Source organism: Lepidothrix coronata, unplaced genomic scaffold (genome assembly GCF_001604755.1).
Source record: "Lepidothrix coronata isolate B3197 unplaced genomic scaffold, Lepidothrix_coronata-1.0 Scaffold19, whole genome shotgun sequence".
Taxonomy (NCBI): Eukaryota; Metazoa; Chordata; class Aves; order Passeriformes; family Pipridae; genus Lepidothrix; species Lepidothrix coronata.
In genome coordinates this window covers 851,720-877,217 of record NW_016690199.1, presented here as the reverse complement: position 1 = coordinate 877,217, position 25,498 = coordinate 851,720, and the positions used below count along the sequence as shown (strand labels likewise).

General features: G+C 43.6%; 1 protein-coding gene across 2 annotated transcripts in view; it reads right to left on the bottom strand.

Annotated features, from left to right (window-relative positions):
- The window catches only part of SYT16 (synaptotagmin 16), a 109,714-nt gene that overhangs the window by 43,311 nt on the left and 40,905 nt on the right, over positions 1–25,498 (bottom strand). Inside the window, exons 2-3 of one of the 2 annotated variants that reach the window (XM_017807704.1) lie at positions 13,644–13,823; positions 1,846–2,382 (exon numbers count right to left, since the gene is read on the bottom strand). In XM_017807704.1, the coding sequence (XP_017663193.1) occupies positions 1,846–2,311 (466 nt within the window). In that variant the 5' untranslated portion in view covers positions 2,312–2,382; positions 13,644–13,823. Of the gene's footprint in view, positions 1–1,845; positions 2,383–2,633; positions 2,657–13,643; positions 13,824–25,498 lie in introns of those variants that run through there. The other variant, XM_017807705.1, reaches the window with a different exon arrangement.

The following is a 25,498-nucleotide window of genomic DNA, read 5'->3' as shown; positions in this document are numbered from 1 at the left end:
CCTCCCATCCACTGGCAGCAAGGGTGTAGTCCAGAGATAGGACAAAGATATGGAGGCTACCACTGGAATTATGCATTTGGCACCTGGCTGAGCCCCAGGATTTGCTGTGAATTGCTCTAACAGCCCCTCTTGAGAGTGTACAGACTCTGCAGCAGGAAGGTATGCCCAGGATAGCACTTGTCAAGATTATCCCTGGCCCCAGCATTGCCTGAAAGGACACTATTTGCCCTGCTCCATGACTTCTGTGCACACACTAGGCACATAATCCAAGCAGACACAGTAAATCCAGCCCTGCAGCAGCATTGACTCAATCCCTATGAACAAACCCTGGAGTAGGATATCAGACAGGAGATGTATAAGGATACCAGAAGGTAGGGGTTGGACTCCAAGAGATACAGCTCCGAGGTACTTAACCTGAGAACTGGCAATGGTTCATCTGGAATATTAAACAAGCAGTCCCAGTTCGGGAGACAGAACAACAAGACCAAAAGCTCTTTTTAATTATTTACTCCATGGCCATAACATTGTGAGAAATAGTAATAAAGAAAAGAGCTAATTTTAACATTCATTAAAGAACACCGTCAAGGTTTATACCCTCTCAGTCTGATATTCCTATTAAATTCAAAAACAAACAGGCTGATCTTCCACAGTCTGCATAGAAAAGGTTAAATATGTAAGACTTTCCTAGAAGCCAAGAGTGATGAAAAGCTCCTGGTCATAATAAAACACACATTTTCAAGAGCATCTACTGCCTGCTTAAAAAAAAAAAAAAAAAAAAAAAAAATTAGATATTTGAAGCCAAATTCTGAAAATTCTCAGTGAGTCAAGTTCTTCATCAGCTCCATATTGCAGACCCAGTCCCCCCACTCCCCTTTCCTCCCTTATCCCCATTCCTGGGATGTTTGTAAAGAGCAACTTTATCCCAGCAAGACCCAAGGATGGTGCCAGCAGGACTGCAGCTTTCCTGTGTGTAGTCAGGACATAAATCTCCATCAGACCTCTGTGACTCAGGAAACTTTCAGCATCACTAATGGTGATATAGAGGGAGTACAAGTCACAAGGCTGAACTCAGCCCTGAACGCCATCGTCTGAAAAGCTGTTCCTGTCACTTAATGATCAGAAGTCATAGTTAGGCCTATTTTAAACTGAAAATATGAAACTCAGTTCTCCTTTCCATAATCTCCTGCCTGCTGTCCTCTTCAGTCTTATTTGAAAAGCCTGTGGGGGTGGTGGGAGGGGAGGAAAGCGATTTGGGAGCCTTTCATCCATAAAATCATGAGATATGTCTGGTTTTTTAGTACAGCATTTCACAGCACATGGCACAGTAACATCTTGAGATTGCTGGCACAAAGAAACAAGGTTTGAGATTATATATATCTTTAATAGCAATGACGCAAAGGCAGATGGTTCTCAAAGCAAAGGCTTAAGGCTAAACATTCCCTTTGAAGGGTCCTTCTACAAGAAACTAAACGAGGGGGAGCAAAACACTCCTTGCTGCAGCAACAGGGCCTGATTGCCTTCTAATACGCAGCCTTTCACCCTGGAGATTTCCACTTACTTCAATGAAATTAGTCTCACGAATGAGAGAAAAACTGGAAAGGTTAGATTTTTCTTTGGGATTTGGGGAGTTTTATTTTAGCTGTGGGGAACCAAAGACAACACAGAACATAATGAGCAGATTAGCAACTAAATCAAATCAATACCAGGAAAAGAACGGTCTGGGTAATACTGTCAGGGTGCATGCTGGCTGCTTACCTGCAAAACTTGCCTTGTCATTATTACTTTTTAAGGAGCCACCCAAGCTGAGGTTGTGCTCATGACCTCCCGTCCTCATAGAGGGCTCACCTTCTTCCTCAGCGATGGGAGGAAGCCGATCAAGTGGCTGGAGGTCTTCACTTGTCCAGTAGGATCCATTGGCTGTCAAAGACCTGGTGTTTTCAACACAGTGCTCTGGCAAGGTGCTGGTATTTTTAACCCGTTTTTGCCTCTGTGGACCCAAGTCAGAGCCGTGAGGGAGGTTTTGCGAAGCAAGATCAGGACCCCCAGTGTAACCATCTTCTCTAGGATATAAATATTCCTCATCCCAGAGGTCCAGGTCTTGTTCATCCTCTGATTCCTCAGAATAATCCTCATAAACTCCTCCATTATTCTCCATGTCCTGCTTCCTCTCTTCTTCTGACTTACGGCCCACTCCACTCAAATTCAGCAGTGAAGCAGATATAGAGTCTCCTGCTTGTTGGAGAGCTTCATATATTTGAGACATCCAAGAAGATAGTGGCTGAAGGAAATTCTGAGCAGCCTCAGAAGCCATGTTTAATACTATGCCAGTATCTGGTGATCAGTTGTTCAGCTTTGCCAGCATGTCACTTATAATTCAGGGAGCTACAGAATAAGCACCATAAGAGATTACTGTAAATTGCTTGTCCATCAACACCTGTCGACACACTATCTACGTAAGATGTCTAGAACTGAGAGGGAAAAATGGAAAAAGCACTTCTACCCATTGAGAATACCACTACAAATCCAGAAATGATGGACAAATTACATATATTCCTGCAGAGATCTGGAAGGCTTTTATTCAATTTCTAAACCTTATAAAGAAATAAAAACACAGAACATTGGAACACAAGTACCTTTTTGAAGTGCACACATTCTGGTTACAGCTGTCAACAGACCTGGTAAAAAAAAAAAAAAGTACAAAACAACCTGCAATCAAAAATCTCAAATAGTATCCTGGTCCCAACTACTACCACATCCTTGGTATTAGCCAGTCCAGGTAAGAAAATTGAAGGGAGGACAATTTGGGGAGAATTATGTTTTGAGTGAATAAAGCGAGAGGCCCAAAGGATACAGTACCAGCTCATGGCAGACAACTATCTCAAATGCATTGCTGAAGAAAGGCTCTGAAAAAGCTCTCTCTGCCCACAGAGAAACACAACACAGAGTTGTTTCACCCTTCATAGAAGTGAAAAAAGAAACAAAACAGAGGAGGTGGAATATTGTAGGTATGAAATGACTGGGAACAGAAGCAAGTTAACAAAAGCACTGGTGTCATGTCAATATGATGTTTTCTCAAAATTCATCTAAACTCTAAATAAAAACATAACTTGCAGAAAGTTAACATGCCTTTTTGCCCGATATACATCTTCCCACATTATCACAAGACAGATATTCTTTTAGGAACTCTGAGAAGAAGGAGAAACCTACAAATAGGATGATGGCTTTAGGAAGAAAGAATTAAATAGTTGCAGATTTTAGACTAAGAGACAACCAAAAAGAAGCAAAAAGAAGTTTCAAAAAGTAATACCAGTGTCTTGCTGAATCAATAGGTCTAAAAGCAATCAAATCATAAAAGGGTAAATACAATGTAAGCTGCAAGAAAATAAGCTCAGCAGCAATGTGTATTACCTGTGAAATGGTCTCCAGAGAAATGTAGTGGGAATTCCAGTATTTTGGATTTTGAAATGGAGCAAGGACTAAGGAAAACCCACCTTGCTTGGTGAGCAGCTTTTTTACAGATGAGATCAGTGACTTAATAGGACTTTACTTTTTAAAACACCTGTGCCAAATAATTTTGTTCAGTGAAGTTGACTTATGCTGCAGACACTTCCAACAGGTTTATTAGCAGCTTCAGCATGTGCTAAGAATTACAGTCCTTGCAAGGGCAGTGAATGAATGTAGGTTACTAAAGCCATTTTAAAAGCTGATGGCTGTTACAAACTCTGTGCTCAGGGCACAGACTGTTCCAGGATCCGTCTGTCAGCCGCCGGCCTCTGGCTCAGCCGCTGGGACCCGGGTACAGCTCCCTGCCATGCATTAAATCTTTGGCAAGGAACAGACAGTGTCATAGCCCAACCTCCCAGGTGAGCTGTTCCCTTCACTGACTCTCCTCTTTCCAACCCTGCCCTTGGCAAAGCCACTCTGCTTTGTGCAACTTATTTTCTCATAGACCTGAAGAAATTACATGCTCCCAACAACACGTTTTCAGCACACTGCAGATTTGCTACTGGTAAATCACAGCACCAGAGAAGCCACTGAGAGGAGACTTCTTGTAACTACTTGTAACAGTGGGGGTCTCCCAGACGTGGAAGGAGATAAACTCAGATGGGTAAGTACTGGATACTAGATAAATCTTCAACCTGCCATTTATTTACAGGCAACAGCAAATGAATCTCTGACTTCTAATGAAATCGGCCTCCATCTCAGGAGCAAGACTCATGGCAATAGTAGCCCTCAGAGGGATGCAGGTATCCAGGAGTGATAGCTAACCAACACAGATAAAACATATGGGTGCTAAAATGAAGTGCTGATCTGTTCTAAAAATCAACAGAACGTAGCCTTGTGATATTTGCATAGGGAATAATTAGCTCCTCTTGTTATTAGATTTACGAGCTAACACCTAATTGGTCCAACAGAGCCATCCCACTGCTCCTGGATGCTGTGGCTGACTGCACCATGCTCAGGCAAACATCGTGGTCCTGCACAAGAGACTGACACAGACAGGTTGGTAATCACAACCATAAAGATGGAGGAAGTTTTCAAAGCAAGATTTTACTTTGGCGAGGGAATTAATGCAGTGATTAGCAGCCACCTGCAGGGCTTGGCTGTGGTCACCCAGTCATCCAAAGTGGCAGATAAAACCTGAACATGAACTTTCACGCACCAAGTAATTGCCTGGATCACACCTTGCTATAAGTAGGTTGGGGGAAAACACAATGCAAACACATTCGAATATTCACATTCACAATTCTACCCGAGACCTGGATATTTGTCTGGATTAAAGCCAGACAACCCCTACAAGTGCTTTGATTTCAGTTTATAGACAATGGATAGACACTGAACTACATTTCACCCAAAAATTCCTAACCATTTTGCAGTAACACCTGCAACTCACTCATGCAACTTGCAACTCAGTACCTATACAATCCCTACAGCCAAAAGCAATGCCTTTTCCAGGGTGCCTGACTCCATTTAGCCTTTGCTTGGCTTTTCCTCCTCTCTTCTCCCTCTTATTGAAGACTCCACAGTCAGTGATACGTGGAACAACTGGAGTTCAACTGAATTATAAATCATTTATTTTTGTTCTTGCAGCAGATGGATAAAATGTGTAACAAGCTGCAGACAAGTTTAGGCAGGCAATGATTTTAAAAACTCAACAGAGGATCAAAGGGGGCTGAGCTGTGTCACAGGCTCGCTGTTTCCCAGGAGCTCTCTCCCTTAATTAGGAGACACTGCTCTAACAGGGTGTTTATGATATATTTCACAACATGGCCTTTTCAACATAACAGATTTTTGCTTTTGAATTCTCTAACAGTTTTGACTTGCATTAGAAGGGGAAAAAAAGTAAAATAACTGAGAAAAACATAAACTGTGTGGGAAATAAAAATCCATTTCTTTTCAAAAGTATTCATCCAAAAAAAAAAAAAAAGAGAGAGAAAAAAAGTTTAGCAAATTCACTTTGAGTTCCATCTTCTAAAACTAATCATCAGAATTTTCACACCAAATCACATGCCTAACTCAAAGTTGTTATGCTTTTTTCCCCTTCCTGGAAAATCAGATAGCTAAAAGGATCAATGTTAAGCTTCTCACAGAAACCATCATAACCTTTACTATAATCTATATTCCCTTGTCTTGATAGGATCGTTATTCCTGAGTAGCATTCCCATTGAGAGGTGCAATTACTGTATGGCTAAAAAAAGAAGACTATGAGCAGAATTTCAAACACTACCACAATGCAGAGGTTTGTAATATTACCAAAGCGTCTTTCAGTCTTCTTGATATGTAGGTTCCTAAAAAAGTGCCATCAGATGTGCATTTCTTACAATTTCCCTTATTCAAGCTGTTGCAGAGCACGGGCACAGACTTCCTTGGCTTCAGTCACTTTTTGTGTGGCCCCTGCAAAAGTTTTCTAGCAAGCTCCTCCCTTGCAGAGAGTCTTATGGAGCACAGGTTGAACATAGTGTCCCAAAATATAATAACTGAACAATTTTTAAGTGAGTTCTATTATTTCTGAAACACCAGATGAGGAAGAAATGCACAGACTCAACTCTCTGCCTGGGAATGCACCATCCCCCTATAGAGACACAGAAAGATGAAACCAGCTCCCAGCTTCCAACGATCAGGAGACATCTTTGTCACACCACTGTTTTAGAACAATGTACTTCTTTTACCACTACCAACAAAACCGTACCAAGAAGTTTTTTTAGCAGTTTGGGCAAGTTGCTGAATCCACTTGTTCACAACTGGAACTTTGAGCACTGTGCTGAGTCTCTGCTTTCAACAGCCACACTACATGTGCCTACATTCCCAGAGGAAAGATTCCTGCCTTCCCCACCTCTCAGGACTTTTAATAAGGACATTGATAATGATTTACACCTTTATTTCCCGATCTCATACAAAGAGCATCATGCCCACCTGGCCTGTCACAGATCAGATCCATGGACAGAAGCTTTATTTGTGTGGGCATCGAGGAACAGCAGTGTGACAGACCCACCATGAAGCCCTGCTCCAAGCTTAGGGGGGAAAATCTAAACCAAGGTGTGAATCTAAGCTGATACCCAGAACATCAAGGGTCTGTGCAAAAGGTAAGGCCATTTTGCTGTTCATGAAAGGAGGAAGTAAGGAAGGCTTGGAGGGCTAAGATTATTTAATAACTCTTTTTGAGCTACTGAAAACTATTAATGAGCCTGGTCCTCCTTTTGGACTAGAACCCAATTAGAACACATTTAAAATAGCAGAGGGGAGATTAGAAATGTACTCAGATGAAGGCAGGCAATAGCAACACTGGGCCAAGAAATCCTCTGTCCTAGTTCTGGGACCAATCTGGACTCTTTGCTCCTCTTGTAGTTGCCAGAATTATATCTAACAAGATGCTAGCAAAGCCCTTCCACCCTCACAGTGAAGGATAACCAAACATTGCTGTGATGAAAATGTATTTCCAGTCAAAATTGTCACAATGCCAACCCCAGCCTGTGCACTTGGAGCTGTTCAGTTGATTGGAGCCTCTTGCAGAAGTGTTATGAGGCAAGTTCACAGACAGTGCCCAAGGTTCACATCAACTGTGAGCGCCACTACTGACCAAGCTTCCCTAAGGTAAAAACAAAACTGAAATACAGAACATCTTGATATCTTTTTGGCCTTTGTGCTATAAAAATGCTATTTATGTAGCTGAATTTAACACACACAAAAAAAAAAGATAAGACAGAGGCACTTTCCAAGTGATTATGTGCTCTGTAATAATAGTTTTCAGCTGGTGAATCAGAAACTCCGGGGCATTCAAGGAAAATCCAATGTTTTATGCCAATAAATTAGAAACATCTCATTGGAAACATTCACGGGTTACAAATTAACACGGCAATAAACCCACTGCTGCAGTGCACTGGTCCTGCAAGCCCCAAAAGGGTGAAGTGGAAACAAAGATGAGATCAGACAGACAGCAACATACCCGGCTGCACGGGGTTCAGCCTACGCAGAGGAAGCCTGCAGACCTATTTCTCACTCCCAAATCATCTCATGTCTTTGCAGGCAGTTCTCTAGTGATGCTGTGCCAAATTAGCTGTACAAATTGATACCCAAATGACAGAAGTGGTTTTGATCAGGATATTTAGCTCCATGGTGTCTCCTCCTTTCTTCCCATTCCTTTGTTCATGTTCTTCTTTTGTCAATAATAATGGCAACAATTACTGATCCTCACAGTTTCAGTGGGACAGGGAGAAGAGGAAAGGGATAGAAGAAAAAAGGAATTATGCAAATGTGACATTAAACATTCAAAATTGTGGAGCCTTTTTCAAAAAATCCAGGTCTCTTCACCATACAGAGTATATAATGATAAATTCAAGGAAAAAAAATGTTCCTTGAAGACCAATATCCAAATATTGTGCTCAGGAATTCCACCAGCAGTGGGGCTGAGGAGCTGATGGTGCTTTCCTATGCTGACCACTTCACACCTTTGGTTTTGCCCAGTCTGTAAGACCTCCTGAACTCAGAGGTGTGTTGATTTCATGTAGGTCCAGTGTGCCCAAAAAAAACAGAGGATCTGTGAATGTACAGATAGATATTGTTGCCACCAAAATATTAATACAAAACTTGATCAAATTTTCAGGAGAGAGAAAATAGAAACACATTTCTTGACCATAATATTTGGCCTGGATATATGAGAGAGCCAGATTTTGACTTGGCACTGCTGTTAACTCCAGAGTCACTCCACTGAACATCCTTCAAATCAAAATAAAGCCCTTTGCATTTAAAGAGCCATTTGTCACCATAGGCACAAAAAACTAACAGCTCTGTGCCAAGTGGTAGTACAAAAAGCAGCAATGAATAACATTATTTATACTTCTCCAACTGAGGGTTGCAAAAAGGGCATAAAGAAACCCACAAACCATTGGTGTATTAGAAAAGTGGTGTTAGTGGAGGCAACTGTGCTCTTTCAGGGTAAAGGAGCGAGGAACATCTGTAATTACTGGATTAGGGGAATGAAAGAGGAAACCTGCAGTCAGAAATTACAGCACATTCTGTAATTGAGCTGCTGTCATTCATTGGCTTGCATGCAGACAGAAGAGCCAAAAGGAAATCACAAGTTCAAAAGGCTGGAGAAACACCAATTTACACCACCACTCGAACCCACCCACCTGTGCTGTCAAGCTGTTCCGTAGAGCAGACCCCGTGGACCGAGTCTCCTCCCCGCCTGAAATCACACTAGCCAGTCTGCGGCAAGTGAACAAGCCAGGGTCAATCAGAGCAATTACTTGCATGGAAATTAGCAGTGGGAGAGCATGTCTAGCTGTTTAACACAATGAAGATATTTTAGAAACATTTTGAGGAGTCCCTCAGTTACTGTTACTCCTTCCCCCACGCACACACTCCATCCTTACAGAGCCTGCGGGAATTGCTCTGTAGGGACCACCATCGAGCAGTGCAGGCAGAGCTGTCTGGGAACCAAAAATGCAGTGGATGATTCCTGGTTATCCACCTCTGTGTGCACACATGTGTCTGTAGTTTCCATCTCCTTCCACTTCTACTAAGTCAACCACCAGTCCAGCTGGACACGCTGGGAGGCTGAGGGGTCACAGGCAAAACCAGACCTAGGTTGAAAGGATTTAAAGGAATTTGGAGCCATAGATCTGATTAGGCAGTTGTCCCTACCAGCTTAGGAACTGTTCTCTCAGCTATCTCTTATCCTTCATTTACTTCAGGTTCTCTAACTTCTAGGGCAGGCATCAGTGGCAACAGTCACACTCTCCCATGTCCAGCCACTCTTCCTGTGTGCCTCAGTAGAAGCAACTGAGAGAAAAAGCACTCTGAAGAGTGGCTTCATTTGGGCACTGAGAAACTTTCCTTTCACAAGCTTCTCTCCACTCCTGCCACTGGCTGGTCAAGGAACCGAACACCCTGGCTGAGCTACATATCTCAATTAGGTGATGTGGATAACTCCAGGCTCATTTTCAATCTGCACTTGCCAAGGATAGTGGAGCTACTGGGTACCCAGCATCAGAGTTACAAAGATTAACCACGACTGTATTTCTTTGGAGAAGTACATTCCTGGGTTTTCCACAGCTTACCATTGTTTTGGAGGAAGCCAGCACACTGTGCATGCCAGACTGGTGCTGTCACACTCCCCCACATTATTTGTTCCTAAACATGAAGCTTTGCCTCTGCTGTCATATGACAGTCCCAAACACTGCATGTGACTGGTCGCCAGGGCAGTACTGACAATGAAGGTCAGCACCCAGGCAGCACTGCTAACATTCCTGCCCTTGGTGAGTGTTACAGGTGTTGATGCTTTCCTTGCAGCCTCAGCTATGGGAGATGAGTGGTTTATATAAGAACTGCAGCTCCGTTTATTTATTTAAAGTGTGCTGCTAGCCCCAGAGGCTGGAGCAGTGGCTGAGCAGAACAGCTTGAGAACGTGAACTGAAAGCACTCTCTAGGTTGCCAAAACAGAAGGAAAAATGGAAAAACTGTTCCTTCGAACCTCATGATGTTTATGCTGTTTTCACATATCAGGAGTACATCCTTAACATCACAAGTGTTCAAGGCAAGGCACAACTGGAATATTTTTGCATAAAGCACAGTCAGGAAACTACGATTTCTTTCCCAGCCTCAGGTCACATCATTAAAAAAGATGACTGTATAGAACAAAGAGGGCCCTTTAGTTTTTCGAGTCTTGGCACTGAAGCATATGGTTAGATACAGCTTTTGCACGAGGGTTTGCACAGTATTGTCACATGTTTCTGTGAAAATTATTGCACCTGTGAACTTTTGAAGCAAAGGGCTCCCCAACATTATAAACACTGTATGTAAGAACATAATCACCATTTCTTGGTCCTGAAATTCACACTACAGAAAGGGATACCAGACCATCACAGCATCAAAAGGTCCCACATGAGAGCTCACTGACCTCTGCCAAGCCTTTGCTCAAGGGTAGGTCTTCCTTCCTTGTGCGGAGACATGATTCAAGGGGAAATTTCACATAAGCACATTCTCCCACTGACAGAAAGATCACCAATGCTGTGGGCAACCACTCCAGCTGACTATTAAGGTGTGGTATTTAATTTTTCCCTCACTTAGGAGTTCGGCACATGACCTACCTCAAGGCTCTACATCACTCCAGGCAAGCCAGGACTGCTTCATGCCATGCCATCATCACTTCCCCCTGCACATGCTTGGACACAGACAAGCAAGCTTGGTATGCTCTGTGCTACTCTCCTGTTGGTTATGTTGTTACCAGCTTCTCTACCAAGATTTGCAGCCTGCTCTGAGCTCTACTTTGCAGTGCCAAGTGCATCCTAAATGCTGGCTGTGTCCGGATGAGCTCCAGCCCTCCCAGTGAATGGACTCCTGCAGCTGAGTGAGAAGCAATCAGGGCAGCACATCCCTGCTCAAGAGATGGACTTACCACTAATGTCAAGGAACCAGTCAAGAATAGGATCCACAAAAGCCTCAAGTACCAAAAATCTGCTATCCATTGTGTTCCAGCAATTAAGAGTCTTTGTCCTGAAGTCTCTTGAAAGTTTTTCAATGAAATCTTCATTTTCGTAACAATCTTTTCCTTATCTCATTCCTTTCATAAGGACACAAATTGTGCAATTAGAATTAAATTAGGAACAAATCAGCCAGATGTATCCTAGAGCCATGACGATGGAAACACCTATTTCATTCTGTTACTTGCCTTGTTCTGAGGTCAGGCTCTATACAGAAAAGCAAAAACAACAACAAAAAAGGCTTTGACATTTAACAGCACATTTTCTGAATGTCAGCCTGTGCACCTGCAAAGTGCAGAGTAGACAGGTTTGCTTATGCTTCTCTACCAACTCTCCACCAATAGGTAACTCAAAACTTAACTGGATCCAAGGACAAGAGAAGCAGCTCATGCACAGAACACATACACAACTTCTCAGGCCACAGCCTTCAGTTACCTCTGCTGTTGCAAGTTGGGATTTATCCTACAGCAGATGTTACAGTCATGCCAGAGGGATCAAAATTCAAAACGCCTTCTTTCCTATTTAAACAGTTGTGAAGCTGATAGCCATAGCAGACAGATATGTTCTAACCACTCTTAATTCCAGATGTGGAGAATCAAAAAGCTTTCCCCAGTCTGAGAGCTTAGAACTGGGAAGAGCAACCATTAGTGGGATTAGTGGTAGAGAACAGCAGAGTCCTTGGAATCGGGATCTCCTCGTAACATACACAGCTCACCAGAAGAAGTTGAGAAGAGGAAAAGCGAATAAGTTACCAATAAGTTACATGTTACAAACCCTCCCGTCCTGCTCCTTTCTACCCAGCAAAGTCAGATTGCGAACGTGAAGCAAACTATTTCTTGTCAACACTGCTCTTGGGAGAGCTCCCTCACCAGGCAACTGCCGTGCTAGAAACAGCCCTCCCTGGCTTTGCAGCCCCAGCTCAGCCTCCAGGTTTCTACATTCGCCATATGACACTCACTGTGTTAGCCCAGGGTTTAATATATTCTCTCATGCTGCTGTCCTTTAAAAGCACTGGCATTTCCTACACACATATTCCATATTGGCTTTACAAGTATCAAAACGCTACGGTGAAATTTAAACTAAATATAGAGATGATATTTTTAAATAACTCTTTGCTCCAACCCGCGGAGCTGATTTTATTTGAACAGAAAAAGCAGACTCCAACTTTAAGCTCCAATTGTAATTAATGATTACAACACATTCCTCTGCCGTATCAGATTTAGCACCTCATTAATGTATGTGGTATTTTGCTAGCATGGCACAGCTGTAGTTAAAGTTGAATTAGTGTTTCCATTATAAACCCATGTTTTCAAAGGTTTATTACTCAGACACATGAGATTTAGTCTGAAATGAAAATTGCTATTGAGAGTGTCAGCTGGAAAGCAATTTCTTGTCCTTTAAAATCTGGTAGCAACAAAATAAAAAAAAATAATAAAAAAAAGCAAGCCACCCTGTTTATTAATAATTCACATTTTAAAAAGTATTGCAAATACATGTTTACATGATAGTCTGTGACAGCTCCATAGAATGTCAACACCCACACGCTCCTAGGAGATGTGTCATCTTACAAACCGAAATAAAAGCCACATTTTTACACCACTTGATGGGAGGCGAAGAGAAGGGGAAAAAGATTTAAAAATAATATTGACAAAGGAAACTTATAAAAAAAAAAAAACCATATAGACTTTGTTTAGAAACATTGAAGTTAGGATTTTCAGTGGAGAGGGGGTAGGTGGAAATCATTTCAAGTGCCATTGGTATTTGTACCTTTTTGGGTAATAAATTTAACAAGACTTAGTCCCACTGAGTTCCTATCACATGTGACATCCAGGCCTTTGACATGTCCATAAAGCCTGGAGCCTTAAGGTATGACCAGATCATGCTCTTTGCAACAGCCACGCTGAGGCACAGGGCAAAATGTACAGCAAAACAACCTTCCAGGGGCTCCACGCTTTGGGATTGTGTCCTTCTCCAATAGCTTTAAGACTGAACCACTGAGAAGGAGAACTTTTAGTTGGGAGGCTTCTGAGGTCTCTTCTTGGCTGATTATTTCAGTGGTTATAAGCTTATGACACGCAAATTTACATAGAAAGACATAAAGAAATTACCAAATTCCCAGTTACCATCATTACCAGAATGGATCCGCTTTTGATGGCTGAGAAAAATTAAAATGTTATTTTTGTAACACGGTAAAATTCCCAGTTATTTTGACTCCAGGACTCATGGGTTTACCCGAGACATGTTTCCAGAAAACAAGAAACACATGAAGGAGTGTGTAATAGCTACTACAAGAAAATCGGGACATGCAAACCCTTTGCGAGCAGAAAGGCACTGTCGTTACTCAAAAATGTTCACATTTTGCTCTTCACTAGATAAACAAAACACTCCCACAACAGACAGAGCAGGGAGTGTGCTTTTTTCCCCCCAGTGTTGCCTTCTATTTTTCAAGAGATTACTCCAGACAACAAAGATAATGGGAGCATGGTAGCAATTGCATATCCATATGATCGACTCCGGGAGGTTACTATGGACTATCCAAAATCCTGCTGTTTTCCACAAACAACCTGAGAAAGAGCAAATGGGTCTGTCTCTGTCCTCCCAGCGATCAAAGCCTCAAGAAGATTCTGTACATCAAAGGCAGTAAAATACTGTGATACTTACCAAGGCCTTCACAAGCTCTGGACATCCCTTTGTAGTGTTTTCTTTGCCCTCGTTCCAGGCATGGGAGCCCACCACCTCTCTTTTCAAAGCAGAGCTTCTTGTTGATGAAGTGGAAGAGGACTGCAGGGAGGATAATGAAGGCTCCAACTGCAGACAAAAACCCAGTGGCCCCAGGAGTAACTAAGAACAGAAAGTCAGAAAGAAAACATCAGCACAAGCGGGAAAACTACCCAGAGAAAGATGTGGTTTAACCACAGCTGTATCCATGGCTCTGCTTTCCCATCCTCTCCACAGAAGAAATAGAAATGAAATCCAGCAGGACTTGGCTTTGTGTGAAATGGATGCAACATCTGCATTGGTTGAGTCTGTTGAGAACATCAACAACAAGGTAGATAACATATCAGACTTCTTTCCAGTTAAGGTCTTGATTTCTGCTACATGATGAACTGTAACACAGGAAAGACACTAATTTTAATAAACTTTAGTATGAATGCAGAATTCCACCAGCTTCAACAGTGACACTCTCCCTCTATACTGCAAAAAGGATGCAGCTGAGAAAGGGCAGTTGGTCATTAAATATTTCTACACAGCTAGAGGCAAATTCTCAGGGGAGACTGCAGGGAGGATTAGCTTGGGAAGGCGAAGGCCCCAACACCTCCATTTCAGTTTGTGTATTTTCTTTAAAACCATCAGGTTGCACATAATGGTAATCACTAACTTCATTACATTAAGAACAAGGTTAATGTATAGCCTACGATCTTCATTCAACTGTTACTTTACCCTTAAGTAAGAAGTATATTACCATACTACATAATTACCATTATTTTCTGCAAAAAACCCAGCCTCCAGCTCAGGTAATTCAGTTGAGCTCCCTGAGTGTCAGATTTGGCCACAGGTAACGAGCACAGCAGTTTTGCACTAGCTGGTGCCCTAGCCCTGTACATCAACATCCCTATGTCAAACTGTAAAGAAACAATCTGATTTCAATTTATCATGTTCTGCCTGTGCCACTGGGTCTGCAACAAACCGCAGGCGCCAGCAAAAAGCTTTTAAAGCCATTTCACCTCTCTCACACATATCAAAATGCCAAAACAAGGGACAAACACTACATACATCATCTGATGTGGGTGGCAAGGGCGCACGTGTCAAAAACTTTCAGTGCCATCTGCAAAAAAAAAAATAAAAAAATTGGCTTGTTATTCTGATAATTACTTCACCAGGGAAGGGGTGAAGTTCAGCTGTTCAATTCAAGTCAGAGACCCCATAAAAATGAAACATCAGCAGCATCAGTGGCACACCAGGGATGCCTGTGATTACAAAGCTACAGCTCAGATGAGATGAGCGGGATGAAAGGATGTAAACAGCGCCAGACCTGCCTGTGAAACATCCCACTGGGAATTTATAAGACTTGACTCAGCGAAAGACTTAGGCTAGAAGAGCTACACTGTCTCCAGTTACAGCCTTGATAGTGCACAGTAGGACGACAATCTAGGGGATTTTAAAAAACTAAATTAATACCAGCCAGCGTGTCTCAATTGGAAACAAAAATCACCAATGCATAGCAGCGGCCCACATGAAAAACGGATGAGTGGTTGGGACTGAACCCAGAGGAATATGTGTTACACAAACTCTGGAGGTGGCTGTGACCTTTCTCACTCCAGCCTAAGGGAGGAACAGAAATATGCACTGAATTGCAGCAGCTTAAATGACAACAAGATCAAGTCTGCATTTCCATTGCTCTCTTCTGCATGGGCACAGACACTTCACAGAATCAAAGAATGGTTTGGGGTGGAAGGGACCTTAAAGACCATCTCATTCCAACCCCCCTACCATGGGCAGGGACACCTTCCACTAGACCAGGTTGCTCAAAGCCCCATCCAACCTGGCCTTGAACACTTACCCGGCCATTACTTCTCTGACCTCCTTGTGCCTCACCAGCACTAAGCAGGGTCCATGAAGGCAGTGGATCTCCTTGCCAGCACTGAAATTTGATGGCACATCTCCCCTGGATAATTTGGCAGGCACATATCAGACCTATTTTCCCCTCACACATCAACCCAGGGAGCAGGGCTGGGGATGTGAGAGTGGCTGAGTGATACATCAACTCTGGCTATTTTCAGCTGCTGAAGTCACCATAAAGTGGCTGCTGGAGCCAAGTATAAATCAGAGGAGATGAGTGTAAATTAAAGTAGACATAACTTCAGAATATACATTAAAGCCTGGCTGGGTCCCATCACTGACTTGTCCTATTTTTGAGCATAGCATATGTAGGAATAAGGATTATTATGCTCTACCTTGCATAGAAAACACATGGATCACCACATGTCTTGTGAGTGCAGATGCTCACATGTGTGTCTTGTGTGTTTCTGTGTGTGAAGCTGCAGCAGGGATGTTGCAAACTGACATTCATGTGTTGAAGGTTCTATGTGTGTGATTTCACTGCAGAGGGTGTGATATGGAGGGGTGGCAAGGATGCCACTGTTATTGTTTATTAAACCCTTCCATGAAAATCTCAGTGAGCCCAAGGAGGCACCAGGGTTTCCCCTTCTCAGACAGAGCACATGCAAGCCACTAGTCTTCTTAAGCACAAATTATTCAACACATGCTCTGAAATGCTACACAACCCCCAGCTACAGAAATCCTCAAAGTGTCCCTTTCCCCAACAGATCTTTACAATTCCTTGCAAAATCCCAGAGGAAAAAGCAGATCTTTGACTAGATCAGGCATCCTGAAAGAAAGTTTGGAGACAAATTATCACCAGCTATCTACCAGCTCTAAAGGAACTCAGAGTGGCACAACAGTGTTATTGCCTGTCTAATTCTCGTTTCCTGGTCAGCTACAGAGGAACAAGAAGGCAGCAGCTCAGTGGTGCAGGACCTGGGACAACCCTTCAGCCTTCCCCTACTTCTTGGGGCAAAAATTTAAAAGGCATCTCCTGTCAGAGCTCACAAAAGGTCCAGCATCAAATTCCAGCAGGAAGCTTCCAAAGCCAAATACTAACAACTGTCCACACAGAGGCAGAGTTTTTGGGAGCACAGACTATGCTGTACAGCATAGACCCTCGCTGTACAGCAAAGACAATCAGCCTGCTACCAACAAGGGCTGGGATCCCTCACTCACCTCCTTTCAGTGTAGGCACCAAGCAAAGGGGAAAGGTGCCCCAGGAGGACCACATCAGCTCTGCCAGGAAGTGACATCTCCTGCAGAGATGGCTCCTGCAGCAAAACCATAGTGTCCCTCTCCTAAAGATGGTCTGTCTGACTGTGAGGAGGTGGCTGGGACTTCTGCAGCACAAGGCATAGGAGCTCGTACATCCTATACCACAGCTTTATGGAGAAGTTTCCTTTTCTCTCACTCACATTATCCGTGCCAGATACTAGAAGTTTGTTCCACACTGTCTCTGAAGGAGGGCTGTGAGTTTGCACCTGAGCACTGTGTCATGTACGTGGGTAGAAACACTAAAGTCTGTGCACCTGGCTCCAGCTGGAAGCTCATATCCCTCAGAGGGGAGTCATGCTGGCTCTCTGCTCCTGCATCATCAAGAGGAAAACATGCTGCACCTGCACACAGTCCTGACCATTCTCAGCTCTCTTCTCAGTCCTCAGCTGAAGGGCTTTCTCTGCAGAATTGAAACTCTAGGATAAGTCTACGCCTGGGAAATAACTGTAAATTTGATCTGGAGTAGAGCTCTGTTTTGGCTTGGGATGTCTGGGCCTGAGAAAGTGTTGAGGAAGAAAAGCAGCAGAAATGCGCACATGTAACACGTGTCCCTTGTGTTACATGTTACTCCAGCATTGCTGGAGTGTGTCAGAGTTTCTCACACACGTGAAATGTCCATCCTTACAGCAGTGGATGTACCTGAGAGCATGAAAATGAGACAATAACGTATTCAGCTCTTCGTTCAAACCCTGGGTACTCAAGTCCAGTGAAGGAGCCAGCCACCACATGCCTTGGGACATAAACAGTCCATTCAGCCAGAACCCTCTCCCACTTATCCATTTTGAAGCTAAAAAATTAATGCCATAGACACCTTTGTGCAATGCCATAGAGGGTCCACACATTCTGCTGCTCCAGGTGAGAGCACAAGCCAAGAAACAGTTTTTGTGCTCCTGGCAAGTTGAGGGCACAGACTTCTGTGTGTACACTGCTCAAGAACAAACTAGATGCACACTGTCAAGGGCCCCAAGGTAGAAAAGAGAAGATCAGAAAGGGAAGTGAGGTCAGCAGATCTGACAGAGGACACTGGGAGCACAAGGCATCACAATGCTGTTCCTGCTCCAACCTCTCCCTCAAAACTACCTCCACACTATGAGATTGCCTCAGGGAGAGTCTGTCTGGAAGAGCAGGAGGGAAGTACTGGCCACACCATCACATGCATTGAATCCATCTGGGTTTTTGGCTCGTAGCAGCTTTCACAGCAATTCTGCTACCAGACCTTGCCCCTTCAGACAGACCAGGACCAGGGGAATGAATGCAAGAGGCATCACAGTAGATTCGCTTGGGGAGCACGCAACTAGCAAGACCTTAATCCATTCTGCTGTACAAGGGTTAAATTTTGCATAAAATCCTATTCCAGACAATAGTTCTTTAATTTCATTTGATACCAAACTTCCTGAAAAATGAATGTTTACTGGTACTTTTTAATTATGAAAAAAACAAACAAACAAAAAAAAAACAACAAAAAAACCCCCCACCAAACCAAACCAAACCATAAATTGTCTGTTTTGCTGTCTGTACTAATTACATTTCATTATATATTTGGAGTAAGCTATGATTTTCCTGCTGGTTCCCATGACATTTTTCATTATCAGCCGCTAATTGTCTAGCATGCTCACTGCATTGTGAACCAAGTAGGCTGATGCGTGGGCAGAAGTTCTAGCAAAAGCTGCAAGGCAGTACAAGTGTACGTTATTATTATTATTATTATTATTATTACTATTATGATGTATTAGAAAGTTTCCACCTACTTGCATACCTACCCATCCTCATCCCTATCAGCAGTGCCACAGCGCAGCAAAGCCCAGGAGTCCATCTGTAACCATCCTTGTGCTTAGCCAGGCTCAGCAACTACTGAAGGAAAGTTATGAGGGATGAAATGGTGACAGCAGCCCCACTGCAAGGACAAGTTCCCCGCTGGCTGCAATGGAAACACCAGGCAGGTTTCTCAGTCACTTCCTCTACTCCGTGCCCAAAGCATGTGGGTATCAGAATCTTGTCACTTTGCCCACTCACAAGCTGAGGCCAAGGTTATAAAGGAAAACAGTGCCATATGTGGATTCCTAAAGCAACAGTATAGCTAATGGAATCTTTCTGAGAGAGCAAGACAGAATAAAAGGTAAAGGTTTTCAGGAGCCACAGCTAACACTGTATCCATCATCACAAAACCTCTGACAAATCTATATCTGTGCAAGCTCAGAGAGTGCCACGAATGGCGAAGTTACTCCTTGTGTGCAGCATTTCATAAACTCAGAGGGAACCTGTAGGTGCCGATCCCTCGCACAGCAAACTGCCGGAACAAGGAGCGCATGACCACTGCTCGTCCTTATCAGCCTCGGACAGGTGGCAATTCTATTCATGTGCACCACACACACAATACACAAACACTTCAGAAATAAATGTGTGTTTTCACAGGATTGCAGCTCTCTCCTGATATCTATTTCGAAGGAGACAAAGCCCGACCCTTCCTAACAGCACTGTGAGGGAACAGTTGTATAACTCCCCCTCTTCTCAAGGTGATCCACAAATACATTATCAGAAACGCAATCAGACCAACATTCAGTGCTGTAGCAGAAGTGAAATTCCCATCCAAGGCAGGAGGATTTGTCCTGAAACGAGGCTGAGTTTCACACACTTTATTTTTATGTGCTGATTTACAGATAGCAGGAATGAGGAGGTTCTCCAGACCTTTTATATAAGGAACATGAAGAACTGAAAGGCACTTATGACCTGACTATACCTCTATTTACTTTGATTGCAAATTTTATCTGATCAAAGGGTGGAAGAACGGTCTCACTTGTATCTGCTGCTGGTGTATTTGTAGGTCATCTTGAGAGACTTAAGCTCCCCATACGCCCTATGACATAGGCATGCATTTTCAAAGGTCTCAGAGACACCACAGCAACTTCTTCTCCCTTTCTTCTACAACCCACAGAACCACAGTACCCAAACATCTTACAGGCTGCAATCCATTTATCCCCCCAGCAAAACAGAGGAGGAGGGAATTGCTAACACAAATGCTCCACAGAAGGAGAGCTATTGCACAAACTCAACCCGAAATGGTGGAAGTTAGACACAAAAGAACAATCAAGAAAAGTCACATCCATCTACACAGTCACTTCAGTGTTTAGAAATATCTCACTTTTTGCCCCAAAGCTGAGGCTACTGAATAGAACATCCACGGTACCTTCCTAGAGGTGGCACCATGGTGACAGTCATGGGACTATAGGCATCTCTCCTCAGTCACATTGGGACACCTGAAAGCATTTTTTTTCCTAAAAGCCTTAGGGATGCAATCCAGTAGAGGTGTTTGACACCTCCAGGCTACACTGAGTTCAAGGGAAGGCACATCAGACACGTCAGGGCACTCAGAGTCAGTGGCATTTGGCAAGTGGTCTCACCTAAGAAATGAGAGCCCTGAGATAAATTATCCCTTAGACCCACATTTTCCTTTTCCCAGTATCATGTCTAAGGTGCACAACTAGAGGAGGGCACCCTCCACCCTTCAGGCTCAGCTTAGCTTCCCCTTATGCAGCCTGTTTTGGGGCCAGCAGTAGTAGTAGTAGACTTAATTTTTCTCAGCCTGCTCACTGAGGCTCAAAAAAGTCAGACTCAGACTTGAATTCTCAGGATGTATTCTGGGCTTCACAGAGAACCTGTTATAGATAAACGACCAAGACATAAACACTGGAAGGGCAAACCTCAGAGCATCCAGCAGCATATCTATGAGCCACAAGCCAGCAACAAGGAGGGCCAGTTTCCAGAAAGCTTTCCCTGAGGCCAGATATTCCACCTTACAAAGGCTGCTCTGTACTTTACTCTGTACAGCCCTGTGGCAGCACTGTGTTCTCAGCAGCAGAAATGCTATCCTGGCCTTGAGCAATGCTCTTGGTGACATTTGTAACCAAGCAGACACAGCTCTGAAATATTCTGCCTTCAACAAAAGGTATTTTCCAATTAGAGAAGATGAATTATTAGTTTTGCTGGATGCTTTTCAAACAAGTGTGGAGCACTAGTTCAAGTCAACAGCAAGAACACAGTGTTTGCAAACAATGACACCTAATGTCCTGCATCCAGAAGAGTCCTGGCTCTCTCCCCATTTCTCCATCTGTAAGGACACACACCACAAATATAGATGGAACAAGGGAACAGAAATGTGTCACTCTGTCTAATGGAGGTCATTCTAAAGGGTGATCCAGAGGCTCATTATCAATCTTAGTAATAACATTAGAAATGGCTCCAGTTCAGCACGGTATTCAAAATTCATTGAAGTTAACAGGGCCAGAGAGACAGAATTTGAGCAGCACAGCACTTGAATTGCTGTTCATGAACTGAAAGCTGGTTCCCTTCATGTCAGGGCTGAATAGATTCAGTGCACAAGGAACGTCACACCTTTCCAGGCCTTGGTCCTCTTGTACCAGCACTGGTCCCTGCCAGGATTGTTCTCAGTGTTGGGTCCACAGCTGAAACAATCACAGTGAAAGCTGCAGCCTCACAACTGTTTCTGTCAGTTCTTCTCCAGAGCAGTGGAGAAAAATTAGAACGAGGCCGGAAATTACTTTCCTATTCCACAATCCATGAGATACCCTTACACTCAAGTTTGCTGTCATTTCTTCTCTGTCTCAGTGTCCACCCTAATCTCTGAGCTATGCTCAAATTCTCAGTTTTGTACACTGGAACTATTTTCTGTTGTAAAAACAGGCGTCACACAAAGCAGTGAGGTGACTAACTTGGAGGTGAAAACTTTCACCTATGATGTAGGAAAGCAAGAAAGAGGCAGTAGTAACAACAAAAAACACAATTTGAATTAGATCAAATGAAAGAAAGAATCTAGTCCCTAAAAGCCAATCTCCTGCTGCTTAGGGCTCTCATGTTAGAGGTGAGACCTGTATTTAAATGCAAGTCTGAATCAAGCAAGACAGAGACTTGAATTTCCCCTTCCATGTGTCCTTTGATTTGGTGTCCAACCTCCAGAAAAACTACTGCAGTAGAAAGGAATAGCTGTTTTTTCTCACCACTGCCACGCTCTACTCAGAGAGGAATTCCGTCCTGAAAAAGGACACAACTTGGGTCTAGGAAAGTTTTTTTCAGGATGATCCATTTCTTAGAAAAAGTTATAGCTTAAACAGAATTTAATTGTCCGACAAGAGCTCATTTTCTCTGAAGATTCTCATCCTGCTCTCCCCATAGTAGATCATGTTCCAGGCTTGTTTTCAGCCATGGTACAACACAAAGCTCATAACCTGATACCCTTTTGTCACAGCTGACACTAACACTGCCTTACTGATAGAAAGGGAAGACTAGGGCTGTCAGTCTGCCACCTTTCTTGAACACTGAAGTCATGGGTTTTTTTCTCCCTTTTCCTTAAAGACAACTTTTTTGTTGCCATGGTACCACTAATGCAGTATTTTGAGACAGGGAAAGAAGATAACTGTGCATCAGCACAGTGACACATCTATCAACTGCCATTCTCTCAGGAAGGGTAAATAAGTAAAGATGCCAATGCAGACTTTTAAAGGCTTCCCCACCCATTTAAATTTTTCCCTCTCACATACAATTCACTGTCTATAAAGTTCATGCCTTGGTTTTATTACAGAGAAGGTCAAAATTTATATCACAGCAAGCAGTGTCTAGAGTTATTTTTTAATTCCTTCTCTTCTCCCTGTGCTACATGACACCAGCTGAGGTGCACACTCACAAGAGAACAGCACCTGCATGTTCAGAAAATGCCAGCCAGGCTCCCCATGTTAAACCACACAGTGACTGCTTTGCAATTCTTGCTTGTACAGTGATTTCTTCCCGAACTAACAAGGTACCCAGTGCTGAGCACAACCCACATTCATCTCAACAGCAAGAGAAACAAAAAGGGGCGTTCCGATGGTGTCTCCCATACACCACCTTCAGCTCACCAGGTGTGATACTGTTAGCCTTGCAGCCTTGGAGTCCTCCCTATCACTGCCAGAATTACTTTAAAAAAAAACCTTTACTAACTTAGCAAGTCAAGGCTTGGACTCAGTACAATGGCATTTCCCTCCTTGACTGTGCATACAGGAACATTGAATCAGGTCCCTTCCAAAATTTCAAAGAAGGCTCTGCACACTGCTGGTTCAATTTTGTTATGTCAGTAAATTCAGGGAACAGTCATAGTGAGAGATGCCCATATCCCAGTACACTCCCTGACTTTGGGTCCAGATCAATGAATAGGCAACGACAGACACAATGACTCTCAGCACAAGCCACTGCCACAGTGGCATTCACAGTGCTGACAGGATGAGATTTTTCATCCCCCCAGAGGGTACAAAAGGAGGAATAATGTGATGAAATGAAAACTTGTATAAGCTGAATTTACCAAGCTTTCTGCAACAGAGAAGAGAGCAAAGAGCGACAAGCAAAGCAGTGACAAAAGGTCAAACTGAAAGGATCTCTGGTATGAGTCAAGAATTAAACAGTGAGCACAGAGTCCTCTAGCAAATAAAAGTATTTTACATTTGGGAGAGAGAGGAAAGGGGAGAAGAGGGAGGAGAAAGGAGGATCTCAGCTGCTGTTTCTCTTATTTGGGGACATAACAAAGAATAAGTTGTCTCCACTCAGCACTGAAGAGCTCTCACCTCTTCAAAGAGGAATCTAATCGGGATCTTTATGCTCTCATGTACTTATTTTTCTCATCCACAAAACCTTGTTCTTAGTTTCACCAGGTTGACCCAAGGCACAATGACTCACCACAACAAAAGGCTGGACAGCAGCTCTGGTTTTTTGGGTTTTTTTTCAAAGACCTAAATAAACCCTACTCCATCAATTGACCAAGGACGATGCAACAGCAAACCTCTCACTGAAGGCTGTGCGTTGCCTTGGCAACCTGTCTGATCTCCACTGCTCCAGGGACTGGAAATGTTCTGCCAACAGGAGGTTTTAGCTAATCAAACCAAATCTCTTAATACTTAGGCGATTTCCCATCTGTGGAGAGCAGGCCATGTGCCCATGGAAAGCAGGGCACCCTCTGAACACAGCCCTGGCTCCTCCTTGACCTGTAACTCGTTGGCTCTTTGTAGGCCCCAGACATCTCCAGACAGGTTCCAAAGGAGATGAGGGAGCGGCAAGAGGCCACAAGGTGCTCTCTGTCTGCACAGCAGCTCACGCCTGCACTCAGCACATACCTGGCTGTATGCAGGGAAGACAGGCAGCAGGACACTGGGCAGCAGGACCCTCACAGGGGCCACACCCCAACCCCTGACCTTCGAAAGAAAACTAAGTTTCCAATATTGGCATCACACACTCCCTACAATCCTGGTGCTGCTTGTTTTGAGCCTTCCGGAGCCACTGCGTCCCTTTTTCAGCTCCCATTTAACACGTCCAGATAACAGCAGTGGCAAACTGCTGATCGAAGAGAAAAAGTGGGACAAGTGTGTATCCCTCGACCTTCCTAGATCAGGGGCTGCTGTCAAACGTCAGCGCAGAACACCTGCTTTATTCTAAAACTTCTAACTGGCAATGCTAAAAGGGCAGCTTTAGTGCCTAATTTTGCCTTGAAAGCACAACCAGTAATTGATTTTTTTTTTTTCAAGTAAAAGCCAGACCAACCTTTATACATTCCACTAAAGGTTTCCAGCCCCTGCATTTAAGCCCAGCCACAAACACAGACGATCTGTCTGGCATTTAGCAAACCAAGGGGCCATAAAAAGAGGCATGAACATCAGCGGGGAGAGAGTAATGTTCTACAGCCCTGCTGCTGCTGAGGCAAGAAGTTCTGTGTGGTGGTGATCAGATTCACATCTGTGAAAAGCCCACAGTTACCATCTAACAACCGTGAGAGCTACATCCCCTAAAATGGCTGTGGCTATGCCCTTTCCATGTCATTGCCAAAGGAAATCAGGGTGTTAGAGCAGTAGACTCAACTTTGGCATTCAGGCTCTACTTCCCCTCCTGGATCATTCTTTACTGCGTCTCAGAGGACACCAATTCACCACTCTCTGAACCTAAAAGCCACAAGTCCTACACTGAGTTTCATTCCACACAAGTGGTTTGTTGCCAGATTAACTTCTGGTATTGCCACAATTGATAAGAGGGATCCTTAGGTATCTTTCGTCCTGATACAAAGGATGTCTGCACAGGAGATGCTGCTCCACCACTCAGCTTCCTGGGAGCTGGGCTAGCCCGCAGCCTTAGGCTCCAGCTCTTGAGGAACAGGATGGAGGAATTGTTGGTATATAACAGGGAGCCCTGAAGCGGAAGGCTGCTGCTCATAAAGCAGGGTGTGGTTTCAAAGAAAGAGCGTATTGTGGAAGATTTCTAGGCCTCTGGTATCGACCAAGTGACCCACGCCCTGGGAAAATATGTTCTAACAACAACCAAAGCCATTAAAACAAATGCTTGGGGGAAAAAAAATGTCAGTGGTTTCTAGAGTCGTGCATTTAACCGAGTGAAGAGCTTAGCAAGTACTGCCACTTCCTCCCATGGTACTGTGAACATTTCTCTATCCACATTAGTGTAACAAAGCAGTTAACCAGTTACTAGGGCTGCATGGAGAACGGTGTGAACTGAAGTCATCGTTCAGATAACCCAGGGCTCTGTGAAGGGAAAAGCAATGAAGTCCTGCAGGCATAAGGAAGAGGGAACCAGAGCTGGTTTTAAATGGCCAGGAG